Raw genomic sequence first — 26236 nt, 5'->3', positions numbered from 1 at the left:
TGCTCTGTCATTCTTTCTCTCTGTACCCTGTTCTTTCTTGTCATTTTACTTATCACAACGCATAATTACATATTAACCTGTGTGTTACTGATTCAGAGTTTGTGTCCAAACACTGATTTGTGTGTTATTTATTTAAAGGTTGTGTCCAAAATCAGAACCTTTCGCCTGCCACAATAACATACATAGAGGCTATGCAGTGCTTGGCACACAGCGGTCGCCCAACAAATTTTAAAATGTACAGGATGAACACATGAGAAGCCACTATTAAGAGGATACATGTTTTCATCACAAGACCACAGTGCTAGACCAAAAATCTTAGAGAATTAAAATACACACCCTGGGGAATTTTTTTTTTTTAACCTTTATTCATTCAGAATGCATTTCTGGGCCACTCCACAACCAAGAGAAAACCCTAAACTTTTAAGTGGTGTTAACGGACTAAATAATATAATAGTATTGCTCCTATATGTACAAGCAAGAAGTCAATTTTTATTCCTTTCATAAAACCTCTTTGTAAACATGTACCTTTTCTTCCCATCAAAAATGCATTAACAAGATCATGCTTATAGTTAGTCAGCACAAGAAAAAAACGACAATTTATACTGAATTGTTTAAGCCTTGCGGTAGAGTGCTCACAACTCCGAGCTGTATCTGTTAACCTTTTCAATAGCATCCATTATGTGACATTGTCACCAGTTACAGTAAAAGAACTTCACTAATTTTTAAAAGCTAGAATTACCCAAAAAGTTCTGCATTGTAAATAATACCAGGAATATTGCATTGAAGCCTAGGGTGGCAAAATTACTTAAATCTTTTCTATATTTTTTGTGTAATATAGGTAGGAAAATGAATACTATATAAGAGAATGAAATATATCAAGTTCTTATATTTTTACCTAAGAGGCTATTTTTTAAGTAATGTTGATTAATATTTAAATGATTAAAAAATAAATCAATGTTAAGTATTAACTGCACAAAATCTAAAAAAAAGACCACATTACGTCATACTACATTATATAGATAGATTTAAAGCAGCTAGCTAGAAGCCTTTTTAAAAATTTAAAGTTTCTGACATCATTTTCCACCATTCCATCAATTCTTCCTTCTCCTCTTCTTTCCTTTCAGAAAATGACTCCAGTTCAAAATCAACCTAAAAGAGAAAATCAAGAGCATATTACTATCAAACTGCATATGTTCTTTTAATTGAAATTTAAAAATAAGGGCAGTTTCAGTATACACTCAATCCAGCCACCTGAATTAAAGCAAATCCTGAAATAAAAATCTCTTGTGATAAATAAAAGATATTTGCAGGGGGAAAAAATTCAAAAGCCTTATGTTTGAAATGTCCTTTGATTTAATGGCTTTGAAGACAGATATAATTCACAAAATTCCTGCCCCAGTCTCTTCCCCTCATAAAAAGATAGAACTGATCGGCCGCGGTGACTCATGTCTGTAATCCCAGCACTTTGGGAGGTCCCAGCGGGCAGATCACAAGGTCAGGAGTTCAAAGCCAGCCTGACCAACATGGTGAAACCCCGTCTCTGCTAAAAATACAGAAATTAGCTGGGCGTGGTGGCACAAGCCTGTAATCCCAGCTACTCAGGAGGCTGAGGAAGGAGAATCTCTTGAACCCAGGAGGCAGAGGTTGCAGTGAGCCAAGATCGTGCCACTGCACTCCACCCTGGGCGATGGAGCGAGACTCTGTCTCAAAAAAAGAAAAGAAAAAAAATTAACTCATAGTTAACTTTTTGCCTTTGGCTATTGAGTGAGCACCTCCTGTCAGCCTTGAATCTTCTTCTAATGTGGGAGGGAATGTGGAAGAGTACAGTTCAGCATGCTGGTATCCCAAACTACATGGTTCTGCTTTCCAGAGTCTTGAATCTGTTAAAGAAACTGACAAAAGCAAGTATGTGTCCAAGCCACTCTCTTTGTGAATAGGAATCTTCATCAGGTCTATGAAGAAGCCACACACTCCGCGTAAAAGGCTGTTCAAAGTAGGCAGCCCCCAACCCCAATCCTCTCAGGCCCCATCCCAGATGGAACTACGAGTTTCTTGATTTGGCCACTGAAATGCCTGATTATTTTGGATCGTGATTCCATTCACTATATCCTTGCACTAACACATGTCAGAAAGACAAAGGATCCAAATAGTTGAACCTTTACAACTTGTTCCCGGGGCCATTTCTTCCGGGTTTCAGTTACCCAAATATACCTCTTGATTTTAATACATATACAGCCCAGTGTAGACATGCACACAATCAAAGCCATGTACCAGTTAACAACTCAAGATATTTTGTTTGCAAAAACCAAGAATTTATACTTCAAGTTTTGGGTGGATAAACAAAAATATAATAAATTCTTTTCAAGTAAGCCCTGTAGACTTTCAAGAAATCCTACAGATATTCCCACGGGCCCAGGCATATAATACAAAGGTAGTAGTAAAATTCTTCTCTAAGAGAAATTTTGGTCTTATCACCATCACCTTCCTAACAAACAAATGAGATCTACTTAAATAAGATATGGTTTTTGATAGTACTTAGCACAGACAGCCTTGCACATAGAATACGCTAAATAAATGTTTGGTTAGCACCTAGAATTTTCTTTTACGTATCATTTTTTTTCAGATACTTATTGAGAAAGGCATGTGCTAGGTGCTAAAGATAAAAAGGCAAGTGAAATATAATCCCATTTAGATGGAAATCAAGGTTAGCAAATAAAAATTTAATTTTTTAAAGTTTTATTTCATTTTCTTGTAAATCTCTTCAAAAACTGAGAAATGGTAATAGAGCTTCATATTAACTTTGCTAAGCCTCAGTTTTCTCATCTGTTAAGTGGAGATAACAATGCTACCTACCTCACAGGGCTAGTATGAAGATTAAATATAAGTCACTTAAGTATGCCTGACAATGGTAAATGTTCAATTATTATTATAGCGCTTGGCTATTATTATGATTACTTACCCCAACAGCAGGACTGTAAGGAACTGCCACTTTCTTTGTTATTGCCAGATAGCCTGGAGCTGAGGCTGTAAGTTTATAGTTTCCAGGTATAAGCAATCTCCAGTAATCACCATCCTTTGCTGTAGGAAAGCAGAATATCAGATCACAAAGCACATGACATATGCAGAATTACAAAATGCATAATTATGCCATCTAAGGAATACCCAGTCTAGCTCAGTTCAACTTTTTTCATTCTCGATTTTTAAAGTAAATATGTAGGGAATTTAATGGAATTTTATTGAATAGGGCGTGAAACTCTCTTTACAGGCTTCATTTCTTATAGCTACTTTACAGATATCAATGTTAAATTGTCTAATAAACCTCGTACGATCATAGACCTTCTAATCACATCAGGAGCAACACAGGGAAAAAGACAGATGAAGTCCCCAAGCAGTGGCGTCAGAACATACAACCATCATGTTTTGACTCTTGCCAGGTGACGACCTGACAGTCAGAGAATCTTCACAGAGTGTGGGCCAAAGGTAGCCCCTGTAGGATCTCTGAGGCCCTAGTTAGAAATTTAGATTTCTAAAGACTTAGAATACATTGGGCACCCTAGTCCATTCAATCTCCCATTTGCCTAAATCAGTGATTTTCAAACTTGGGAGCAAACCTGGGAAACTCAGTAAAATGGAAAATCTGATTCCAGCTCCCGGGTTCTGCATTCCTGACCAGCCCCAGGGCAATGCTAAGGTTGCGAGCAGAGGCCACACTTTGAAGAGCAAGGTTTTCGTAGACACTTCACACCTTCTTACCTTCTTCTTTTTCCTAACACCCTACACATCCCGTTCATCCTCCCAGTTGATACTTTACATCTTATTTCATTGCAAAAATAGGTACAGTCAAAAAAATTAAGCCCCCATCACCATATCATCAAATCTACCTCTAATCCACATCTCCTTGTAGCTATTGCCTCCATTGTCTTCTCTGCTTTATAGCAAAATTTCTGGAAAGGTTTGTTCATGTCTCAATCTCAGAATGATTCTTCTCTTATTCTCCCTTGGACCCAGTCCAATCAGGAGCCCACCACTCACTCCATTGAACAGATTCTGATAAGATCCTCTGAACTGCTAAATCCAAGGATTCATTCACAAGGTTCATCTTAATTGATGCCTTTTCACTCCCTCCTTCTTGAAGCACTTCAAGGCCTCCAGGACAACACACTGCATTTTCTTTCTACCTTCAGTTCTATTGCTGGTTCCTTCTTATTATCACCTTGCCATTGAAAAGCTGGAGTGTTCTAGAGCCCCTCCTCCGGTTTAATTTCTTTCCACCTGTTTATTCCCTGGTTAGATTTTCCTAAACAGTTCACATCATGGAATGCAGAGAAAATAAAATATTTGTATGACACATTAGGGCTAACAGGTTTCTTGTGGCAGGGATACTAATGCTGGGTTTCACCCTCCCAGCTAAGGGCTAAGGGGCTACATGGGGTAACATCTTGGCACAGATTCTGGCATACTGGCTGGCATCTAGTGGGCTGTTGACAAATGAAGAATGAATGGAGTTTTAGAGGACAAATGTTAAAGATTTTTTTTTTTTAATCCAAGCTATAAATGTGAAGGTCAAGAAAGAGCTGATGATACAGAGTGGTTTGGGACATAAGTTAAAGGTTAATTGTCACAAGGTCTAAAAAAAATTGTAAAGAGTTTATAACTAAAAAGAAAAAGCTGTCATTATTGAAAGTATCCCAACAAATGACAATTAAAATGACCTGGATCAATGTTTATTAATGGGAGTAGGTAGATTTGCCAGAAAAATCATCATTTTCCTCAAACTGGGAAAATGGAAATTGAGCTCAAAACCTAGAAGTCACTAACATTGCACCTCAATCCTATAAATTCTTGTTTAACCTTGAATCCCTGCGGATTTATTTTATGGATTAAATGAAAAACTGTGTGAGAATTTTTAGACACACAACCCGCAGCAATTTTCTTCCTTCCTCCTCTTTGCGCTCCCTCCTTCGGTCTCCCCATTAGCAGCTCGTTAGCACTTCTTAACACAGACCAGAAAGTCACTAGTATTTTAACCCCACTAGCTCCTTTTCCTTTGCCTGAAGAACCGTGAAGAATCGGCAGCCTGTGGCACCACCTCCCAGCTCTGGGGCGAGACAGCTGAGGAAAGGGCGCCACCTGCTGCACCCGGATTTGTAACGCAGCAGCCGCCCTGGGCTCCACTCCGCCTGACCTGAGCCCACAAATGAAACTTCACCAGATCAAAGCTCAGAAATCCTGCAGAGATACGAGCTATTTGTTTTGCTCAGAAGAGCATAAGACTTATAATTATGATAATTAGTAATTATGCTGTTGTAAATAACGTAGAGCCTCCAGATTGTGGCAAAGACCCACCAGATGTAACATCGTGGTCTATTCCTTCCACGGAGATGGTGGCATTGGCAATTGGGTTACCTTGAAGATCTCGGACAAATCCTTTGACTCCTCGGTGTATCTGTGAAGGTCAAAAACAACCAAAAGTTAATATGACCTATAAATTATAGAAATGGCCTTAAATATGTTTCATATCAAGCATCTCCTTATTTTCCAGCAAATACCGTAGATCCCCATTGTTTAAGAATCAAGACACGCACAAAAGGCCACTGAATTTTTTGTGCATTTTATTCTGCTTTTCCATAAATAGAGAAATGAAAATTAATGTCTTATTTGTGTCCAAAAAAAAAAAAAAGACTTTAGTACCTTCCACATCATAAAAAACTGTCATATTAAGGGAGGAGACAACCCTCATATTGTCTTATGCCCAATTTCTGCCTCCGAAGAAAGAAGAAGTAAAAATTCAAAGGCAGAAATGAAATCCACAGGAAGACAGCCCGGCGCCACACCCTGGGCCTGATAAAGATCAACCCCTGACCTAATTGGTTATGTTATCTATACATTACGGACACCGTATGGAAAAGCACTGTGAAAATCCCTGTCCTGTTCTGTTCTGTTCTAATTACCGGTGCATGCAGCCCCCAGTCACATACCCCTGCTTGCTTACTTGATCGTAACCCTCTCACGTGGACTCCCTTAGAGTTGGGAGCTCTTAAGAGGGACAGGAATTGCTTACTCGGGGAGCTTGGTTTTTGAGACGTGAGTCTTGCCAATGCTCCCGGTCAAATAAAGCCCTTCCTTCTTTAACTCCATGTCTGAGGGGTTTGTCTGCAGCTCATCCTGCTACAATATGTGTAAAGTTCTAGTCTTAGCGTATTTCATAACTTACTCTCTTTTAATTTTGGTCATCTATGTATCTGTTATATGGCTACTGTCAATTAACAAGGATATCATAATAAAAGCCATTTAATATTAGCTCATTCTAGATTAAAAGATATATACTGTGGCTGCTTTTGCATTAAATCTATTAACATTATTTTGGCTGAAAATAGAGTAGGGAACCTTATAACAGAAAATAGGATGTTGAATTAGGAAGAAGATGGGAGAGCTGCCACTGAGAATAATCCCCCTAAATTAAGTTGTAGTCATCAACTGGCTATTATTTAATACACTGCAAACTACAAAAACTGCTTTTCTCTTTATTTTGGAAAAACAATTCATCGAAGTCAATATGTGTTTGAAGTGACAGAGTCGCTTCAGGTCTTTAAGAAAGTACTGCATCTAAAGTATCAAATGGTAATTCACTAAACTTGACTACTTAACAAAATATGCACCAACCTCCCAAATGCTCAGGTTGTGCCTCACCCAATTGGGCTATAGAAAATAAATTGTCTTTCGTTACTTATGATATTTGACTATTTCCCTACAGCAGAGAGATAAGTCTCCTGTAACCCTTTGTCATCAAAGAATAAATTCGGCAGTGGTACACTGTTTTATCAAAAAGATGTCCCGTGTTACCAGCAATATTTTTTGTGTGTGCCATTTTTCTTTAAAAAAGAAACCTCTCACACCCTATAAAAATAACGTGTAATTTTTTTAATGTTGCAAATAGGAAAAGGCTATCCCTGTTGTCAGTAATAATGATCATTTTATTGGCAACCAGTATAGTAAAGAGAGTAAATATATTTTTTAAAAGTTTAAGATTTATTCAATTCTAACTTTTCTCCATAACTTATTTATGAATCAGACAACCAAAATTGAAAAGAGTTTGAAATTTAGCCACTGAAAAACATGAAACATGAAAACTTAACTTTCTGAATTAAAAGATGAAAAATCAGAAAAAGTGCAGAGAAGAAGAAAAGGGCTATATGTAGAGACCCAAACTCTAAATTTCTTAAAATGAGGCCCCATTCAATAAAACTTAGAAAGCTACTAGCTGATAAAAGAGGATTTACCCAAGTACTTTATTCCTCTTGAGGCACTATAATCCTAAAACTATCAATATTATAAGCCTTAGAGAAAGTTTCTAATTTCCACATCATTATAAAGTAAGTAAATCAATCACTACAAGAATATATTATTTGCCTGTATTCGGCACAAATCTATTCGGTTAATATTCATGGCTTTATTTTTTTCTGCCTCTGCAATCCAAGACTTATATCTCAGTATGCAGTTTAACAAATAGTTAAAGAAGTAAACATCTGTCTGTGATATGTCAACTTTTCTGTTTGAAAAATTCCAGTGTAGTAATAAATCTCAGTAGAAGTGTATGGACTGTGTCAACTCCCCATGAATTCAGACTGGAAAATTCAGATTGTATGGCTTTTGCAAAAGAAATCACGAAAGTCCAAATTTCACTCATGCCTGGAAGAAGCTGTTTTACTACACTTGTGCTGCCTGCGATGATCACTCCCCAGATTCCAGGACTTCTCAGTTTCAGCGAAGGCTGAAAAAGCATCCAGAAGATTCTCCATTGTTGCCAGGACTGTTGACACCCCCTAAACCCTCATGTACTCCGTGTCACACAGAGAGCTTGCTGCAACTGAAGAGTCTTGGGTTCTTCCCTGCAGAGAGTGTGATTTAATGGTAGGAGAGGAAACGCATTTTTAGTAAGAACTCTAGATGATTCTAACGCAGGTGCCCATGAACCATTCTTTAAGAAATTCTTCGAGAATTTTGAGAACTAGACTGTTCCAAAGCTACTGAGTGGAAGGGAACTCTTCTCCTTAGCAAACTCTTTAGTCTAATTAGCTTTACAATTCTAGTCCCTGCAAACATCTCTTTAAAACTCTGCAAGGGATTTCCTCTCCAACAGTTACAGAAATAGATCTCCTAATCACCTACTTTCTATGAGTTGTAAACTAGTCCAAGCTTAGATTTTAGGCCCAGGTGTTCAATTACTAATCACCACCATTGTCAAGACAACAATTACAACACAGAACTTCTGGCAGCCCTCACTGATTTTTCATCAGCCTTTGTTTTCCTAAACTGGAGTGTTCTATGATGCAAGCTAGATGAGCTGGTTATAAATACCACTCACTGCTTAGACACAGTTAGCATCATAACGACAACGCCATATCAAGGTAGATCACATGGATCTGTGGACAGAGCAAATTCTTATTCCGAGTAGCATAAAATAGGATTGTATAACTTTATCCTTCTTCTTTTCAGCTTATTTATATATAAATTGATATCGCTGTCAAATGAATTGGATGCATGCCCCCCTGCCACCATAAATATGACAAATCTCCTTTTTCAATGTGGTAAGAAGACGTGTTTTATTTGTTTTGTATTATATTTTTTTTCTCAAGAACTAAGAGATGATTTAAACAGCAGCTAAGGATGTTTCTAAATTGTTGATCAGAGTGATGATCTTATGGGCATCAACTTTAGTAAATCTTATAGCACAGCTCCAAGAAGCCTTTTCCAAACTCCCGTGACTGGGTTAGGTCCCCTTCTGTGGACTGCCATTGCTCCTTGTAGCTAAGCTTTTTTTGTTTTTCAGCCAGCTCTCCTCCTCTCTTGTGATGAGGTATTCTTGTTTCTGACAGCACTCGTGTGAAGCCTTCCTGAGGATGGTCACTATCCCCAGTGCCTCACTGAATGCCTGGGATGTGAAACTAGTCAATACATTTTTGTTGGAAAAATACATATGTAAAATTAAAAGCACTGTATTAAGGAGTATAAATACAAATATTATTAAAAATTTAAATATTATTAAATATTTATTAAAATTAAAAGCACTGTATTTGATATCTAAATGGAGAACACTCCAGTCAGTCCCATCTTACTTCCTCTATCCAAAAACATGCTTTTCAGTTAACTTTGCTCTTAGAAGATCCATCCAAATACAGCTCTCCTCAAAGGAGACGTTCTGTAGGGATTCCCACCACAGTTGTTCTAGAGTCATCGTGGACTACTTACCCTTAGTTTTTGTGTTGGAAAATACCTTTTGAAGCTAACATGCAGCAGGAATCCATTGATTCAAAAAGAATCCTGTGGAATGTGTTCTTTAATCACTGTCTGACATCAGTGGATGTATTCCATGATAGTATGACAATATATGGATATTTGACATGTGTAAAAGAATTCCTATGCTGATTTTGCTTCTTTTTTTTTTTTTTTTTTTTTTTGTAGAGCAGCCTTTATTCAAAGGAGGCCGTAGCAAGATATAGAGACCACTGCAACAGGGCCTTGCAATGGTGGAGAAAGAAACTGGATTCAACTCCTGGTTTTACTTTAAAAAAAAGTGTTGATTTTATGTATATATATGTTTATATGTACATATATACATATAAATACTTAAATGTTTATTTAACAGCATTTGTTTATGTCAAATTGGTTTAACAGATCGGTCTGGACTATTTGTTGGCACATGAAACTAACATCACTCTACTTGACTTTAGATGTAAATGGCCACATTTAGAATAAAATTTGAAGACTGGCAAAGCGCTGCAGGAATGAACAGAGTCTTTAGGTCTTCCCACCGCCACTGCCCCTGGTGCCAGTGTCTACATACTATGCAGGGGGTGGGGTTGGCAGGGGACTGGCCTGAGTAGGTGAAGGATTTTATTCTGACAGATGGTGAGATCCCCCAAAATTCTATATGGATCCCATTGGAATGGCTACGTAAATGGCTCTCTGGTAAAGATCCAGGCTTCTGTTCTGAAAGTCAGCATAGCATGGTGATTCTGGAAATAGCCTGGATTTGGATTCTTGCTAAGCAACTTCAGGTGAGCTGTCTAGTCTCTCTGTGTCTTTGATTCCTCATCTTTAATTTAGTGATGATTATAATGATGATGATGATGATGATGATGATAACTTCCCTCATAAGGTTGTTGTGGGGATTAAATGCACTAGTTATTACATAAAAGGCATTTAGTATAATGCCTTGGAAATATTAAATGACCAATAAACATAACTCATTATTATTATTATTACCTGTGATACAGTTGAGTCTAGGGTGAGAAAGATGATGCCTCTACAGCTCAAAACTTAAGGAGACACTCACTCTCAAGTGCTAATCCTGTACTTGCATGTCCCTAAGATTAAAATCCTCCTTAAATTTTCCATTCTAGGTGCCTCGCTTGCCTTACTTTTGTTCTGACTCTGCCTGGGATGCCTCATGGTGATCAGGGTGGAGTCCTAAGATTGCCCTTGCTTAGAATAATACAAACAAAAACAAGATTCTACATCTTTTCTCTATACTCTCCAGTTTAGTCCGTTCTTGGTGAATAGTCATGAGCCACAAAACGACAAATAAAAGCCTAACTGAAACACTGCTGACACCTGCCTTCCAAATATGCTGTCCTCATTCTGCACCAGATGGACTCCACTGGACTCCTCTAACAAGACCATTGTATGCCAGGTTTGAATGCTTCTAAACCTTGCATTTTATGCTGGAGACTGTGTTTACCTGCTCAAGGTAGCTAATAAGGGAGTTTTTGTTATCCTCCCAGTAGGTCTTCAGAGTCTCTTCAGGTGGGAACTTCTCACAGCTAAGCTCCACGGTGATCTCAAAACAGTTGCTGCTAAGGTAATTGAAGTCTTGCATCCCTGCCAAAACGCCAAATGGAAAGTCAAAATATGCACAAGGAGCCTAAAACTCTACACAGGCTAGTCTTCTGAATCAAGAACCAAGTAAAAGGTACACAAACCAGGGCATTTGGGGAGCCTGTGGGAAACCTTAACAGGAATCACCTGCTGTAAGGGATTGAACAACAGAGGTGGGGGCTTGTTAGACCTTAAAAGCACAAACTCTCAGGTTCCTAAGCAAAAGCACTTGCTGCTTCAGAGTGCTAATGCGGACATCACCCACCCTCCACACTGCTGGAGTGGGCTTTGGAGAAGACAACAGGGTAAAAGACTTCATCCCTACTGATCTGTTAAAGAAATGCACATCCCTCTAAGTCTACTTTTCTACTGGAGAAGAACTTGGAGCTTCATGTGACATGATCTGTCATACTATATTGTTCCTTAAGCCCAATCAGTATCATAGTGTATTTCTGAGGGATTGGGAGTCCTGGCAATATACTATTGTCAATCAAGAAAAATGATGAGACAAGTCTCAATCGTTTTAGGGGATTTCTTTGCCAAAGTTAAGGATGCACCCCAGAGACAGGTCTATGCCTTTCTCCGAAGATGATTTTGAGGACCCCAAATTTAAAGGGGAGAGGGTGGGATATTGATAAGCACACAGTTTTCACATAAACAAAAGGGGGCAGAGGAAAAATGTGGGGAATGTGCATTTTACATAAGATAACACAGACAAAATGGGGTAGGGGAGCAATCAGATATGCATTTGTGTCTGGCGGGCTGGGGTGACTGCACCTGTAAAGATAAGCTATCAATTTACATGGCCAAGGTGAAGTTTTAACAGCTCACCAGGAATTTCCTTGTGGTCAAAATATGAGGGAGGTGTGTATCCTTTCATCTTGTAGTTATCTTATTTAGGAACCAAAATGGGGTGGCAGGTTTGTGTGACCCAGTTCCCAGCTTGACTTTTCCCTTTAGCTAAATGAGGTTGAGGTCCCAGAATTTAATTTCCTTTCACACTATATATTAATTCAACAATCCCTGAGTATCTACTACGTACAAGATATAATGATAACAATACTTCAAATAGCACCAAAGAGAATAGTCTGCATCCAGAGCAATTTTAATTTAAATCTGACTCAAATTAGTAGTGGATGCTGTTAGTGTCCACCAGATTGCTTTTATGGAGCCAGGGCATCCAGACTCAAACTGCTACAGGTGTTGGCTGTTAGATCTCACAGCTATCCCCCAGCCCTTTTCCGGAGAATTGCTGGTGGGAGCCGGAATCTCCACCTGGCTTGGGAGTTACATCCTCCTATCTCTCCCCTCAATTCCTTCTGGCACCCCACAACCAATGGCTGACCAATATAGAGCCACCAAAGGCTCATCCTTTTCCCTCAAGGGAAGAAAAACCTACCCCTAATTTATGCTCCAGGCTTCTTCCAATGGCTCAGGCCAAGGCTGGACTTTGCCTGAGACCACACCCCTGTGTAGCTCTATCCCCTTCCTTGCTCTGCTTCCCTCTCTTCCCTACAGGGTGTTTCCTAAAAAGTGCTCCCTTGATAAATTACAAGCATCCAAATCCCTGTCCAGGCTCTGCTTCTAGAAAACCTGACCTAAGACATGAATGTTATTCACTATATACAGAACTGAAGACTAACGGAGCTTCCTTTGACTGTTTAGAAAATGAGACATAATCGTTAACTAATATTATTATTATCGTTAATAATGTTATTATCAGTATTCTACTGATATAGATTACTTTATATTTTGTTGACAATACACTATTTGTTCAAAAAGGAATTCCAAGGAATCATTAAAGTTTTTGTAAAAACTAAAGTATAAAATTACTTCCCATCTGATGTACTAGACATGCTCTAAATCCTAAATTTGACATAGATCATATTTCTGAAGCTATTGGGGGAAAGAGTACTAAGTCTGATCTGGATAAAATGCAAAATATAAATAAAAACAGAATTAACATGTATCAGAAAGAAAAAAATCAGAAAGAATATTTTTCTCAGCATGTAATTCAACAAAATTAAGCATATTAAACACACCAATACCCTACAATTAGCTAATGCTGCTTATTACCCTAACAAATTTTCTTCCTCCAGGTGGGCCATAGAAAATTTTTCTCAGGCAAAGAGAAAAGTAAAAAAATATATAAATATCTTCACATTTCAATCTTCATCCTTGAGTGTTAGTGAAAATAAGAGCTCTGTAAAGTCTGCCTTGGGACAAGGAAGCCAAGAGAGCTGCCTTGGCTACCTAGGAAGGGGCTTCCCCCAGCTACTGTCCCACATGGCAACTGCTTCCTTTTCAAACTAAACAGTGAAAAGCTACCTGATCTCATAGGGATTATTAGAGTAGTGAACATAAACTAAATATTCCATGTCAAATACTCCCCATTATCCCATCATTTAATAAAAGAGTACTGTGCACCAGGTTATGCTAAAAGCCAAAGCAAGCCCTCTAAAATGTATATTTACCTATAGTGAACGAGCATGACTGGCATATACTAAAGATGCCATCTCATTCCCTAAGGCTTGAACTTGAAAAGTAGCGTAATTAACAATATTCAATTTATTATTTTCCCAATGAATGTCTTCAGTTCATTTCCTGTATCTCTTCAATTAGCATCACAATTTTTAAAATTCACAAAAACAAAATTATACATAGTAATCATTCATGCAAAAAGTTGACTTTAATGGAAGAACTATAGATTCAGTCTACTTTTTAATGATGGAGGACGGTAGAAGATTCTCTAAATCTAAATCACTCTCTAAACCTAAACGGTCATTGTAAATAAGCTACAATCACATAGACAGCACAACAGAAACTCACCTCCAGGTACACTGTACCAAGCACCACCATTGGTGGTTCCATCTACAAAGCTGCTGTCATCATCATTCTTGCGACATGGTGGCCGATTGGGGTTAGACATGGCTGGGTTGAAAGAAGAGTATGCCCGGGCCAAGCTTTGGAAAATGGCGTCATCTGGGGAGGAGCTGTATTCATGAGCACTACCTAGAAAACAAATCCACAAGATTAAAGAAACAGACACAGACCAAGCAGCACTGCATGTTTTCTAAAGAGTGATTCAGTGTTGAGTAATTGTATTTTTTATGTATTTTTTAGCTACATAACTATGGGAAGGAGGTAAAAGTTTAAATACTGATTACACTTAGTTTTTAAGTTACAAAACTTCCATTCCTAATACTACAAAGTAGAAATTGGGTAGAATGTACATTCTACTTATGAGTTGAAAGCTTTGCAAGGAAAGGTAATAAAGTCATAGGAAACTAGGCCTGGGAGAATAGGAGGAAGATTTTTATTGTTAAAATTATTAATTTAAAAAACGTACCTATACTAATCTCATACCCACTATGAATCATTCTCATATATACCATTCAATATCTGGTCTTAGATTTTTTTAATCTCCTATATGTATTATAGAAATAAATAACACATTTTGATACACTGTATTCTTATTAATGCATTATAAATTATGCAGGCCTACAAGTTTCCCAATTATCAACAAACCACAAAATCTTTAAATTTATTTAACAATGTTATTTCCCCAAAGATGTTCTTCAACACTCAGTTTCCAGTATCTAAAATTATCATCCCAACAACCCCATTAAAAATTGGGCAAAGGACAAGAACAGACTTTTTTCAAAAGAAGACATACAAGCAGTCAAAATAATTGAAAAAAATGCTCAACATCATTAATCATCAGAGAAATGCAAATTAAAACCACAATATCATAATACGTGACTCAAAATGGCTATTATTAAAAAGTCAAAAAACAACAGATGTTGACATGGATTCCCACCAGTGTTGGTGGAATTGTAAATTAATGTAACTTCTATGGGAAACAATACAGAGATTTCTCAAAGAACTAAAAATAGAACTACCATTCAATGTAATAATCCCACTACTGAGCATGTATCCAAAGGAAAAGAAATTATTATATAAAGAAGACATGTGCACTCATATGTTTATGGCAGCACTATTCAGAAAAGCAGAGTCATGGATTCTGATTCCAACCTAATTGTTCATCAATGGTTGATTGGATAAACTATGCAATACTAAGCAGCCATAAAAAAGAATGAAATCATGTATTTTGCAACGACATGGATGGAGCTAGGAGCCATTATCCAAAGTGAAATAATTCAGAAATCAAATACCATATACTCTCACTTATAAGTGGAAGCTAAACAATGCCTGTTCATTGACATAAAAGGTGGAAATAATACGCCCTGGGGGCTCCAAAAGTGGGGAGGATGGGAGGAGGTGAGGGGTGAAAAATCACCTATTGGTTTCACTCTTTCAGTGATGGGTACACTAGAAACCCAAACTTCACCGTTATGTAATATATCCATGTAGCAAACCTACACAAGTACCCTGAATCTAAAATTTTAAAAAATAAAATAAAATAATCATCTTGTTTTTACAAAGAGCTAACTCTTCAAAGGCCCCTGAAAATAGATCCAAAGCAGGAAATTCCCTGGAGCAACAAAAATCAAGTTGAAAATATCTATCTGGCCAAAGGTTGCTTTGTCTGAAGCTTAACTAAAACTAGTTAGAGAAAGCCAAAGCGCCACTCCCCCTCCCTGACACCACCAGAAATAGTTCCAAAAGGAAAACTGTGTGAACACAATAAGACACATGTAGAGATCCACTGGGGACCTGATCAAGCACCAAGAGGCTGTCCCCATGTTTAAGCCATCTTCTACGTGAATCTACACAACTTCCGTAATCTCTCCACTTTATCAGTGTCCAGGAGTGACCCAAGTTTATGACGTATATTTTCTCCCTTTCTGTTGTCTAGGTACTCTGTCAAGATCACGTTCCTCTTCACCTAAACTATTGAAAAAGTGAGTCCTTTTCTGCCAAATAGATATGCCAACACCACATGAAATGATTAGGAGACCTTCCTGTTAAACATAGTTCTTTCTTCAGGCAAAAATCACTTAACATCCACTTCTTTAAAAAAAAAATTACAGAAATCATCCTGTAAACCCTTGTACAGTATTATAAACTTTGAACCAATTAGAGAAGCAGAAAGAATACCTACCACTCCGTGTCTCATCATATGGATAATTGGCCACAAGGTCTCCTCCATGGAGATTGGCAGAGAGCACAAAAGGAATATCCATAATCCAATGAATGACAGCCTTGGTCTCAGGAGCAAGCTGTTCAGATGAGACATTAAAAGGATTATAAATTTAATAATCATTGATATGACCACTTGACAGAAATGACATAGGAAAGGTAAAGGGAAACACTGAAAGCTGGTCATATTTTAACTAAAGCTGGTCATATTTTAACTATTTTGTGGTTATCCTCGCAGAAAAAATAAAGCTTCCTACAAGAGCAGCATTCCTCATGTCTAACTTTCTCAGATTTATAATAAAAATATTTCAAAAGTGTTTAAATTTCTTTCAAAGTTTTATTTTTGTGGGCTGCCAGTTTTCTTCTCTTTGTAACTTGAAAACCAGCATGCAACTCACAAATTTTGGGACATCGCTGTCTGATCTATAGTGGTTCACACATTGTTATTATGAATAGTTAAGGATAATACAAGGAGAAAAGAAAATAGTTGAACTGCAGAACAAGATCTGTCCTCTGTGGTGGTTCAAACATGTGGTAAAGTTTATTTCCAAATTTTGCTTATTATTTTCCCAACTTCCCTCAACTACTTCAAACATTTTTCCTATCAAAGAATATTAGGTTGAGTCTCCTTCAGAGTGGACTGTAAAATATGTTTACTTTGGAATGGTCATCTTAAATTTTTAAATAAAGGCAAGTTTCAAGAATTCATGTTAAGTCTTTAGAATGATTCACTGCCCCTCATATCTTGGAAGCAAAACAAAGGAAAAAAGAAATGTATACCAAAAAAATAATGTGGAGCCAAAAGCTTGATACTTTTATGCAATGAGTTTTTAATAGCAACTAGGAAGACTCTCAAACCCCGAGTGCTTCTCTAATGAAAAGAAAAGATTTTACTGGCGACGTGATCCATGCTGTTCTTTGGGACAGAAAATCTAATGACATCAGTAGGGTTTGATGGTTATAAGATCTCATATTTGTATAGCTGTGCTCAGTTTATGAATAGCTCTCACATGAACTATTTTACTGCACTTCAACATTTGCATTGGATATGCAAAGATATTCATACCCATTTCACAAGGAGGAATCTGAGAGTTGGGCGTGTTAAATAGCATATCTAAGTTCACACAGCTAAGAGTTCACATCCAGTCAGTGAAACCATAAGGCTCATGCTGTTTTTAGTGTATCAGCTTTAGTCTATTAAAATTATCCTATTTTCACATAAGCTACTCTTAACTGCGTAAAAGTGTGATTTAGAGTAGGAGGTTGTTTTTATTATTTTTCATTTGGTTGGTAGATCTTATTTTTGCTTAAAAAAAAAATCATTGTAGAAAATGTAGAGGAGACAAACAAGAACAAAGAAGAAAATTTAAATTACCCATCATTTTACCACCTAAAGATACCCACTACTAACATTTGTATAGATCTCTTTTTCATTCTTTTCCCAATGTATTTATATAATTTTTAAATGTGATCATTTATATACCATTTTATATACTGCTTTTTTTTGCTTGACAACAGATAATGAACACCTTTTCATGTTATTAAATACCCTTCTAAAATGATATTTTAATGGCTGAGTGGTAGCCAATGTCTGGATATAACATTTTTAAATACTAATAAAATGATAGCTAATACTTATTAAACACTTTCTGTGTCAGGCATGGAATTCTCCCATTCACTCTATGAAACAGGGACTACATTTTCCCCCATCTGAGAGATTAATAAACTGAGATGTAGAGAAGTTAGGGAACAGCATGAGGCCACTCACCTGGGAGTGTCAGAGGCTGGACTCGAGCCCAGCCAGGCCAGCTCCACAGCCACTACACTAGTACTAGTAATCTCCAAGTGGTGATACTCGGTCATTTATATTTTAAAAATTAAAAATACTGTGGACACCTTTGTAGCTACTATTTGTGCAAATCTGTACTTTCCTTAGAGAAATCTCTAGAAACTGAATGACTTGGCCACAAGTTAAGCACATTTTTAGCTAAAAATGTTTAAATTAAAATTTGTATTAGCTAAAACTGTCTACGTTTAAAAATGTATTCCAAACTGCATTCTTGTAAGGTACAGGAATATAACCAGCAACAGTATCATAAACTTTCCATTTCTAATTTTTTTAAAACAATGGAATTATTATGTGTTTTAAAGTGTGTCACTTTGATTAATGACAAATGGAATTTTTTAAGTTTGCATTATTTTAATTAACCAATAAAACTAGAACAGTTTTTTATGTTTAGTGATTATTTCTATTTATTCTTCTGTGACATATTTGTACGGTTTAACTAATTTTTCTATTGAAATGCATAGCTTTTCTTAGTGACTTGCAACAGTTGTTTAGAAAAAAAATTAGCTCTCTGTTACACACTATAAATATTTTCCAAGTGTGTCATGTGCCTTTCAAATTTTGTAATTAAAATACAGAACATTAAGATATTTATGTTAAGCACATAATGGCAAACCTATTGATCTTTTCTTTATGGTCTCTTTGCTTTTCCATTTCATTCATTCATTCAATAAATATTAAGTGTCCACTATGTACTAGTGTCTATACAAGAAATTTAGAAAGTTCTATCCCCCTCTAAACATTATATACCAAAGTTTTCTAGTTTCATACTTTTTAAACTTAAATTGTAGTGTCTAGAATTTATTTTGATCTATGCTGATATTTATGAGATGGATTTGTCTCAATTCCATTTATTCAACAATGCATTCTTTCCACAGGAATCTGAAATACACTCTTATTATATGTTGATTTAAGTCAACCTAAAGATAACTAATATGGGAGATGACATCAAAATATTCTATAATGCATATACGTTTTAAGCGAATTTATGTTTTTACACCCAATTGCTAAGATGACATTAATATTAAATGAGATGAGTTTAACACACTCTTCTATAATATTCTGTTCAAAAGTTTTTCTTTTACTACTAAATTTATTTTCAGTCCTTTTCTTCTTTGTACATCTCTCATTCCCTCTATTTTCTTTAACTCAATGACAGATATTGACAGATATTCATATTTCAATAAGTTCAGAAGGGGCAAGGTGTGGTTTGGAGAATCATTGAGGACTTCAGGAAGGAGGTGGAACCTCACCAAGTCTAGGGACGAATAGAGAGAAATGAGTGGTAAAAATAAAGAAGTTGGGAGTACCCGTGGCCCATCTGTTGGGGGTAAGGAAAATACTCTTTGGGAGGGAGGGTTGGTTTTACTGGGAGTTAGGAGGCAAAGCCATGCCAAGGCAGACTGTATTCCTGTGTTTATTATCCACCTACAAGTGTTCAGAATGGCTTGCACAGTGTGCATCATATATTTATAGGTTGATACAGTCATAAAAAATAGTATTGAAAAATACATATCAAAATGTTAATGGTGCTCACTGAAGATTGTAGGGTAATGGATTCTTCTTTCTCCTTATTTGTATGTTTTAATTTTTGTAATAAAAATGAATTTTGCAATAGAAAACTTTTAAAAGAAACTGCTCTTGAAACAAATTGAAAGATACAGTCCTAAATACACAAAATTGTGTGAAGCTATCAGGTTTAGCCTATTACTAGTTCTTACATCATACACTATTGCTTATATGCATGTTACCAGTATGTTCAAAAGCAAGCAAGTAACTTCTACAATTTGATAAATTCAACTAAGTTTCCCTTTGACTATTAACAGAATCTTTTAGGCTGACTAAATCCTGAGACCCCTGTGTACTATAATTATATATTTAACTGACCCACAGAGAAGACTTCGGAGTACCTTTAAAATTGAGCCTTTAATAGAAACTAGAAACAACTGTGGCCTTTCTTTAAACTTTCCATTTAAAGATTATAAATACAGCTCAAATATGATGCTCTATAATTAGATGTCTTTGGTTCTTAAATTATGATGAAGCGCTATTCAGTTTTCTTCTCTAGCTATTAAAGTCAGGGTAAACAATAAATGGCTGGGTATATTTTAATTGACTCTGCTTTCAGGCCAAGGCTCATGTACTGAGCCCAGATAACACTGGAGGTGACCAGGCTGAAGGGCTCAAGAGCAGATGACAAACGACTTAGAGAAAGAATTCTGGGAGAGCAAGAGAGAGCTTTTATTCAGAGAGGTTCAGAAGAACCAGGAGAGCATGGATCTCCAGCAAGTGGACGTGTCTCAGGTACCTCCAGCATCTAGAGGGCTTTGTAAGGATGAAGTTCCTTCCCACCACCCCATCCTGAAGCACACACACCCCAGGCCTGGATCAGCTCACATGGGAATATGAATTTCTTTTTTTTTTTTTCTCACAACTATACAAAGGAGGAGGAATCTGCATTTGTAAGCGCTGATTCCCTGTTCCACCAAACAGAAGAACGTATCTTGATATTTAAGAACCTCTGTAAGGGATACAAATACAGATATTAGGCTGAGAAGGGGAAGAGGGTAGAGGAATGTATAATAACAGTAATGAAATGCCTACTACATCTTTTGTACCATGCTGAATCAAAACACTGTCTCACACTTACGGACAAAAATGTAAAAAGGCGATGAACCAGACACAGGCAATATCACCCCATGATGATGAAGTAAGTTTACTAAAGATTTAGTGTAAACTGACCTTGCTTATGTTCCAAAAAGGGACTAGTCCTTAATTTTCATGTATTTCTCTTTAATTTACCTCTATGAAAAGAAGTCACATTGAGTTTGTTTTAAATAAAAGCTCTTATTAAAAGATAGTACCATGAACATGCCTCTTTGAAATAAGTGTTGCCTAAGCCAGAAATACAAAAACATCTAATATAGAGATTATGCAAATATTCAGGTTCAGCTGGGGAAGGAGAAGGTAGTGCTGGCTAGAAGTAACGGTGCTTGCACAAAGTTGACAATCAAATATCCTGTCAACATGAGTTGATTTCACCATTTTTCTATGATAGGTGCAAGGAATTATTTTCTTCATTTCTCAGATTTAACAGAGACAGCACAGGCAAGTCAATGCAAGCAATGGGGAAAGCTTGTAGGCTAATATGGGGCCTCCGCTTCCAGAAGTTTTCCATTTCTGTCTCAGCCCCCATGGTTTATTACACAGGACTGCCCTCTTTCACCTGGGGTTACCCCAGTCTGCTGCCTTTCCGGCTCTCTCTCTCCCATGAAAGACAATTTTCAGGCTGAGACAGTGATGTGTATCCATGACTCAGAAGCAGGAAAGCCTAAGTCAGTCACTTATCAGGTTCTGCCAGGGTCCTCAGCCTTTGGTAGCCTTTGTCTCAGACTGTTGCAGTAGGTAGCTAGTCAGACATGAGCAGGGCAGGAGAGGGCCCTCCCCCAACACCAGGAATGTCAGGCAAACATTAGGTAATGTGCAGGAGGTTGTTAAACTGTCTTTCTAAAATAATAATTGGTTGCAGCAGGCGCCAGGGAAAGGCAGTCTCCCAACAGATTAAAAAACCTGAAACTGGTGATCAGCAGCTTCCCAATAAGATCTCAGGAGCTGGGCAAATGGGCTCATGCATGTGCACTGAGAGGCAAAATGGCAGAGTTCAACTGGTATACGACCTTCCTCTAGGAACACTGGACTGGTAAGGGACGAGCGCCTCAAGTGGGCATGTGCGCAACTTCAGTAAACACACTGTGCATGCGCCCCTCCCAAGTGTTGCCAGGCCACTGCACATGCAGACAGCCCACCCCAACGGAGGAATTAGGGGAAAAGGGACACAACCCCCCCAGAAGCATAAGCATACCAACCTATAAAGCCCCAAGTCAAAAAGTCAAACAGGGCACTTGATCTCTCAAGCTGCCCACTTGGCCCACTTCCAAGTGTACTTTACTTCCTTTTATTCCTGCTCTAAAGCTTTTTAATAAACTTTCACTCCTGCTCTAAAACCTGCCTCAGTCTCTCGCTCTGCCTTATGTTTCTCAGTTTAATTCTTTCTTCTGAGGAAGCAAGAATTGAGGTTGCTGCAAACCCGTATGGATTCATCACTGGTAACATACTTTGGTGCCACATGACTTGGATATGTTTCCCAGTGGTAAAAGACCTCTACACCTCACCTCCTTTGGCTGGAGGCGTTCAACCCCTGTATGCAGTTTCCTTCTCTCTTTTTGCCTCCTGCTTACTGACCAAGCCCTAGAACAATTCTTCTCAGCCACAGTGGCTCTGCTCCCCACAAGCTGATCACTCAGTTCACACTAATGGGTGGCTCGTAAGAGTGGAAGGAACTTGGAGTTCACACCAAGTAGAATTGAGACGCTAATGGCCCTCCTGGACAGGAGGCTCACAAGAGTGGTAGAACTAAAGCCTACTGTGCAATGTTTGGGGTTTCCTCTGCTTTTTCAACTAAAGTTGGCTCTTTCCCCAAAACCACAACCTATTCTCCTTTTTTCTCCACCTATTCACCTCCTATTCACCTTTGTATTCTCAAATGGCCTTGTGCACCAGCTAGACCATCTGCCTCAGGGGCAAGTCTGCTTTCATGTCACATGCCATGTAACTTCTTAAACACACAATCATTGTTATTTGTGTGCCCACGGCTCTTGCTGCATTTGTGCAGCAGCAAAGACATAGGCTCCCTTGCAGATATCCCCTGAGATTTATACTTGTTCTTATCCTACCAGCTCAGATGACCTCCAACTTGTCCCCTGTCTGGTGGCATATTGCCAGGATAGATACAAATTGGAATCCCAGTCGTTATGACTTACCATATGCTTTTTGTTCCTGTTATGCTCCAGGGCTAAGTTTTCCAGTGGCTTTTGAAGCACTTTGTCTGCCTGCATAGGGCCTCACTGTAGCCCTTTAAGGATCTCACTTCCTTGCTTTTTTTGAGTTAGCGCCCCTTTGAAAGGAGGGAAAATTCTTCCTTTGCCATTTGTGAGTTCTTACCTCAAGCCCCAAGTCCTCCAGAGGTTACTACTTTATGTTAAGAGGGCAAATAAACATTGCCATTTCACTAGCATCTGAAGGCTTTCAGTGAGTTTTATCTCACTTCCTCCCATTGCCTCCATTTCTCTAATCATTTCCACGCCCTTCTTAACATGCATCAAGACTTTCAAGGTCATATTCGAAGGGAGGGAAATCCAGCCACCTTGTGGCAGTTAGCTGAAAAACAGGCTTCTTATCTACTTAAAGAACATGGGAAGGAAATCTGAAAAAAGGGATAATCATTTTGTTGCTACAAGAGTCACCATAAGATGATGGAGACTGTTTACTCCAGCATCTCTTCTGTTCTCAAGTGGGTAATTGTATGAGATGGAACCAAGGTAATGGGTACATAGCAAGACTGGTTCATTCCAAAACCCTAATGACAAATGGGAGATGCCTATTCAGGATAACAGGAAAGTAAGAGGGGATGCCTTTGTTTTCCTTTTTCCTATTTTTCTCCTCTGTTCCCTCTTTGCAGGTGGGCAACCATGTCTCTATACCACGGGATATGCCCCTCAGATGCATTCCCAAAACCTGGGAAACGTGTGACTCCCCCAAACCTTTAAATAAAACAAAACACAACACAACAAAACAAACACTATTTTTCCTTTGTAATACGGCTTGGCCTAAAAATGAACTGGGAGAAAATACAAAAGTCAGCCTTGGAACCCAGTGCCTTTGTGCAGGAAATCCTCAAATCAGCCTCCTCAGTATTTTATAACTGAGAGCAGAATAAGGAGGATAGAGATAAGGAGAAGGAAAAATGTAGAAACAAGAGGGATGCTCAACTATTGGCTGCTTTTTATAAGCTCTCCAACCCCTATCCAGGTTGCCCTAAAAACACTCCTTCAGGTAACTGCCATTGGTGTGGGAAGCCAGGCCACTGAAAGGCAAACTGCCCCAATGGGACAAATGAGAAGAAGCCAAGCATAGCTTGCCCCCTCTGTCACAAGCTTAGCTACTGGAAATTGGATGCCCTGAGGGCCAAAGGGTTCTGGGACAAGATCCCAACACCTAATGGCCTTGAGCTGAAGGGGTTCTCTGCTCTGGCTGGCTTCCAAGTCATCAACAAGACAAAGCCAAGAGTAACTCCTGGAGGAGTAAAATTATAAATTTCCCTTTGGGGTTTAAGAGCTGCCTACTCTATGCTAATCTCCTTATGTGAGCAACTCTCCTCCAAATTCTGCCAGGTAATGGGGGCAAATGGCACCTCCTCCCTCCAAAAGAAAAGATTCACTCTCTTCTGGGCAAAAATATGCCTTCCGAGATGGGTGCCTGATTAATATTTACCCAACCTCTAAATTCATCTTTTCCTCTAATAACTCTATTTCTCCTAGAAAGCTACCTAAATCTTAAATAACTTCACCCTAGCCAGTCCTACCTCAAGGATAAAGAACTAGCCCACATTTATTCAGACAAGCCCCAGCAAAAATCTAACTGAGCAATCTCTTGACGGGGGATAACTTCTACAATATGCAGATAACCTCCTTCTTCTCTGCTCCTCCTTCACAATCCTCACACAGCAACATGCAGTACGGACCTTAACTTCCTAACAGAAGGAAAATGACTTTAATCTAATTCAAAGGTTATAAAGAGAAAAAGGTATTTTTGGTAAGGAAGATTATAAAGAACACAAGTTTTATATGAGAAAGGATCTTGTACAGTAAATTCTTGTCCTAAAGTAAAATGACTGGTTGTTAAAAAGAGGGATGTTTAGGACAAATCTGAAAGTCCAAGCATGTCATAGATAGTCTGTGTGAGTTGTGAAAAGATTTGTGAAAGGGAATTTATTTTTAAAAAGTTATACAGTTTTAAAGGTTATTAGGCCTACTAAATGCTTCATAAACTGCTACTCTGACTCTTAACTGAACAACTTGCTGCCTTTAAAGCTACGTAAGGCCTGGGGACATACAGAGTTAGCCATATCCCCTAGATGCTGGAAAGGGTCAAACCTTTTCTGCATTTCTGTCTAGTGTTCTAAGCTCCAAACCTAGTACATAGTCAGAATCACTTACTTAGTAGGTTTTTCACAAAAAGTAAAAGTTGCTAAGAGTTAACAGTGTAGCATATTCTTGAGAATACTGGAAAAGTTTTACATGCAAGGCATGTAAGGAAAGTAGAATGTGGTTTTAGTAAAAGATTATAAGAAGGCATGGAAATGTGGATTGTTTTGGCCTAGTTTAGAGAGTTAAAGGATTTTTTTAAGTTAGATAGGATAAAACTGAAGGTTTGAGCAAGTTGTGGAAGGTTTGTGAAAGATTAATCTTGTAAAAAAAATCTGTGCATAATCACATTGGCTAAGTTAAAGGAATATTATTCCATTTTTCCATAAATTGAAAAGCACAAGAGTTTTAGTAAAGCATTGATCTACTCTTCATAAATGTGTTATTTATATGTGTTCCAAAATTATGCAAAACTCCTATAATTCTGATATAACTTAGAATATATTATCAGTAATAATTATAATTGTTATGCTACACAATTGTGTGCCACAGAGATAACAAATTTTCTTGGCATCTGTGTCTTTGACTATGGCTGCCCTAAGACTTTTTCTCATTCACAGGCAATTGTTGTCTTGTTTTAATCCTCTTTAAAAGGTGGCCTTTATAATCAGCTATAGGACTCTGACAGGCACTCTTGAATGTAGGTTGCTGATAACTTTAAAGAATATAGAAAGAACTTTCAGGACTCTCATAGAGGGCTGAAGTGTTCATGAATATCAAGCAGAACAGGAGTTAACTGCATGGACTGAACTAATTAAGAAGACTAAAATAATCCTTTTGTGACTTTTTGCTTAAAACATTGCTGATCCTTTGTTTTTCAGTCAAGAAAACTTTCTTTTGAGCTATTTACAGCTTTTAAAAATAAGTACTCCTGTAAACAAAATTTGGAGCCTATTTCTCTCCACCTGATTTCTCTAGAATTTGGAAACTATTTGTGAGTATTCTTAACTTTTGGCAATACAGTTATTTGCATAAATACAATAGTAATCTGTTTTCTTTTGCAAAAGGGCACAATTGGAGAAACTGGTTATTTTACCAAGGGTTTGACTGGAAAGGCATGCTCTACTTTAAGGAATCAAATTTGACTTATAGAGCTAATAAAAACCCCTTGGGAAAACTGGCCTCATACCTTGTCTACACAGTCCCTGTACAGTGTTCCTGATGCATGGGGAGTAAAGAATGTCACTTTTTGAAAGGCCTAGGAGCCCTGGGTTATCTTGGGACCTCAAGAGGAGAAGAATTTACCCAACTCATCCCGGCATTTGACGGCAGAAACCCATGGCTGGGCTCAAGGCATTTAAGAAGTCTTATCTGAGATTCCTTATGGAATGAAGTTTCAACAAAGCCAATTTTAAAAGGAGCTTAT

At 37.9% G+C, this 26236-nt stretch overlaps 1 protein-coding gene across 1 annotated transcript in view; it reads right to left on the bottom strand.

Annotated features, from left to right (window-relative positions):
• Nucleotides 1-338: 338 nt before the first annotated feature.
• CPE (carboxypeptidase E) overlaps nucleotides 339-26236 on the bottom strand; it is a 133204-nt gene continuing 107306 nt past the window's right edge. The window contains exons 4-9 of the mRNA XM_011967782.1: nucleotides 15944-16061; nucleotides 13708-13890; nucleotides 10742-10881; nucleotides 5347-5446; nucleotides 2960-3078; nucleotides 339-1149 (exon numbers count right to left, since the gene is read on the bottom strand). Of these exons, the coding sequence (XP_011823172.1) occupies nucleotides 1051-1149; nucleotides 2960-3078; nucleotides 5347-5446; nucleotides 10742-10881; nucleotides 13708-13890; nucleotides 15944-16061 (759 nt within the window). The 3' untranslated portion in view covers nucleotides 339-1050. The remainder of the gene's footprint in view (nucleotides 1150-2959; nucleotides 3079-5346; nucleotides 5447-10741; nucleotides 10882-13707; nucleotides 13891-15943; nucleotides 16062-26236) is intronic.

Source organism: Mandrillus leucophaeus, unplaced genomic scaffold, assembly GCF_000951045.1.
Source record: "Mandrillus leucophaeus isolate KB7577 unplaced genomic scaffold, Mleu.le_1.0 Scaffold81, whole genome shotgun sequence".
Taxonomy (NCBI): domain Eukaryota; kingdom Metazoa; phylum Chordata; class Mammalia; order Primates; family Cercopithecidae; genus Mandrillus; species Mandrillus leucophaeus.
The sequence above is the reverse complement of the archived record's forward strand: the minus strand, read 5'-3'. Positions and strand labels throughout refer to the sequence as shown.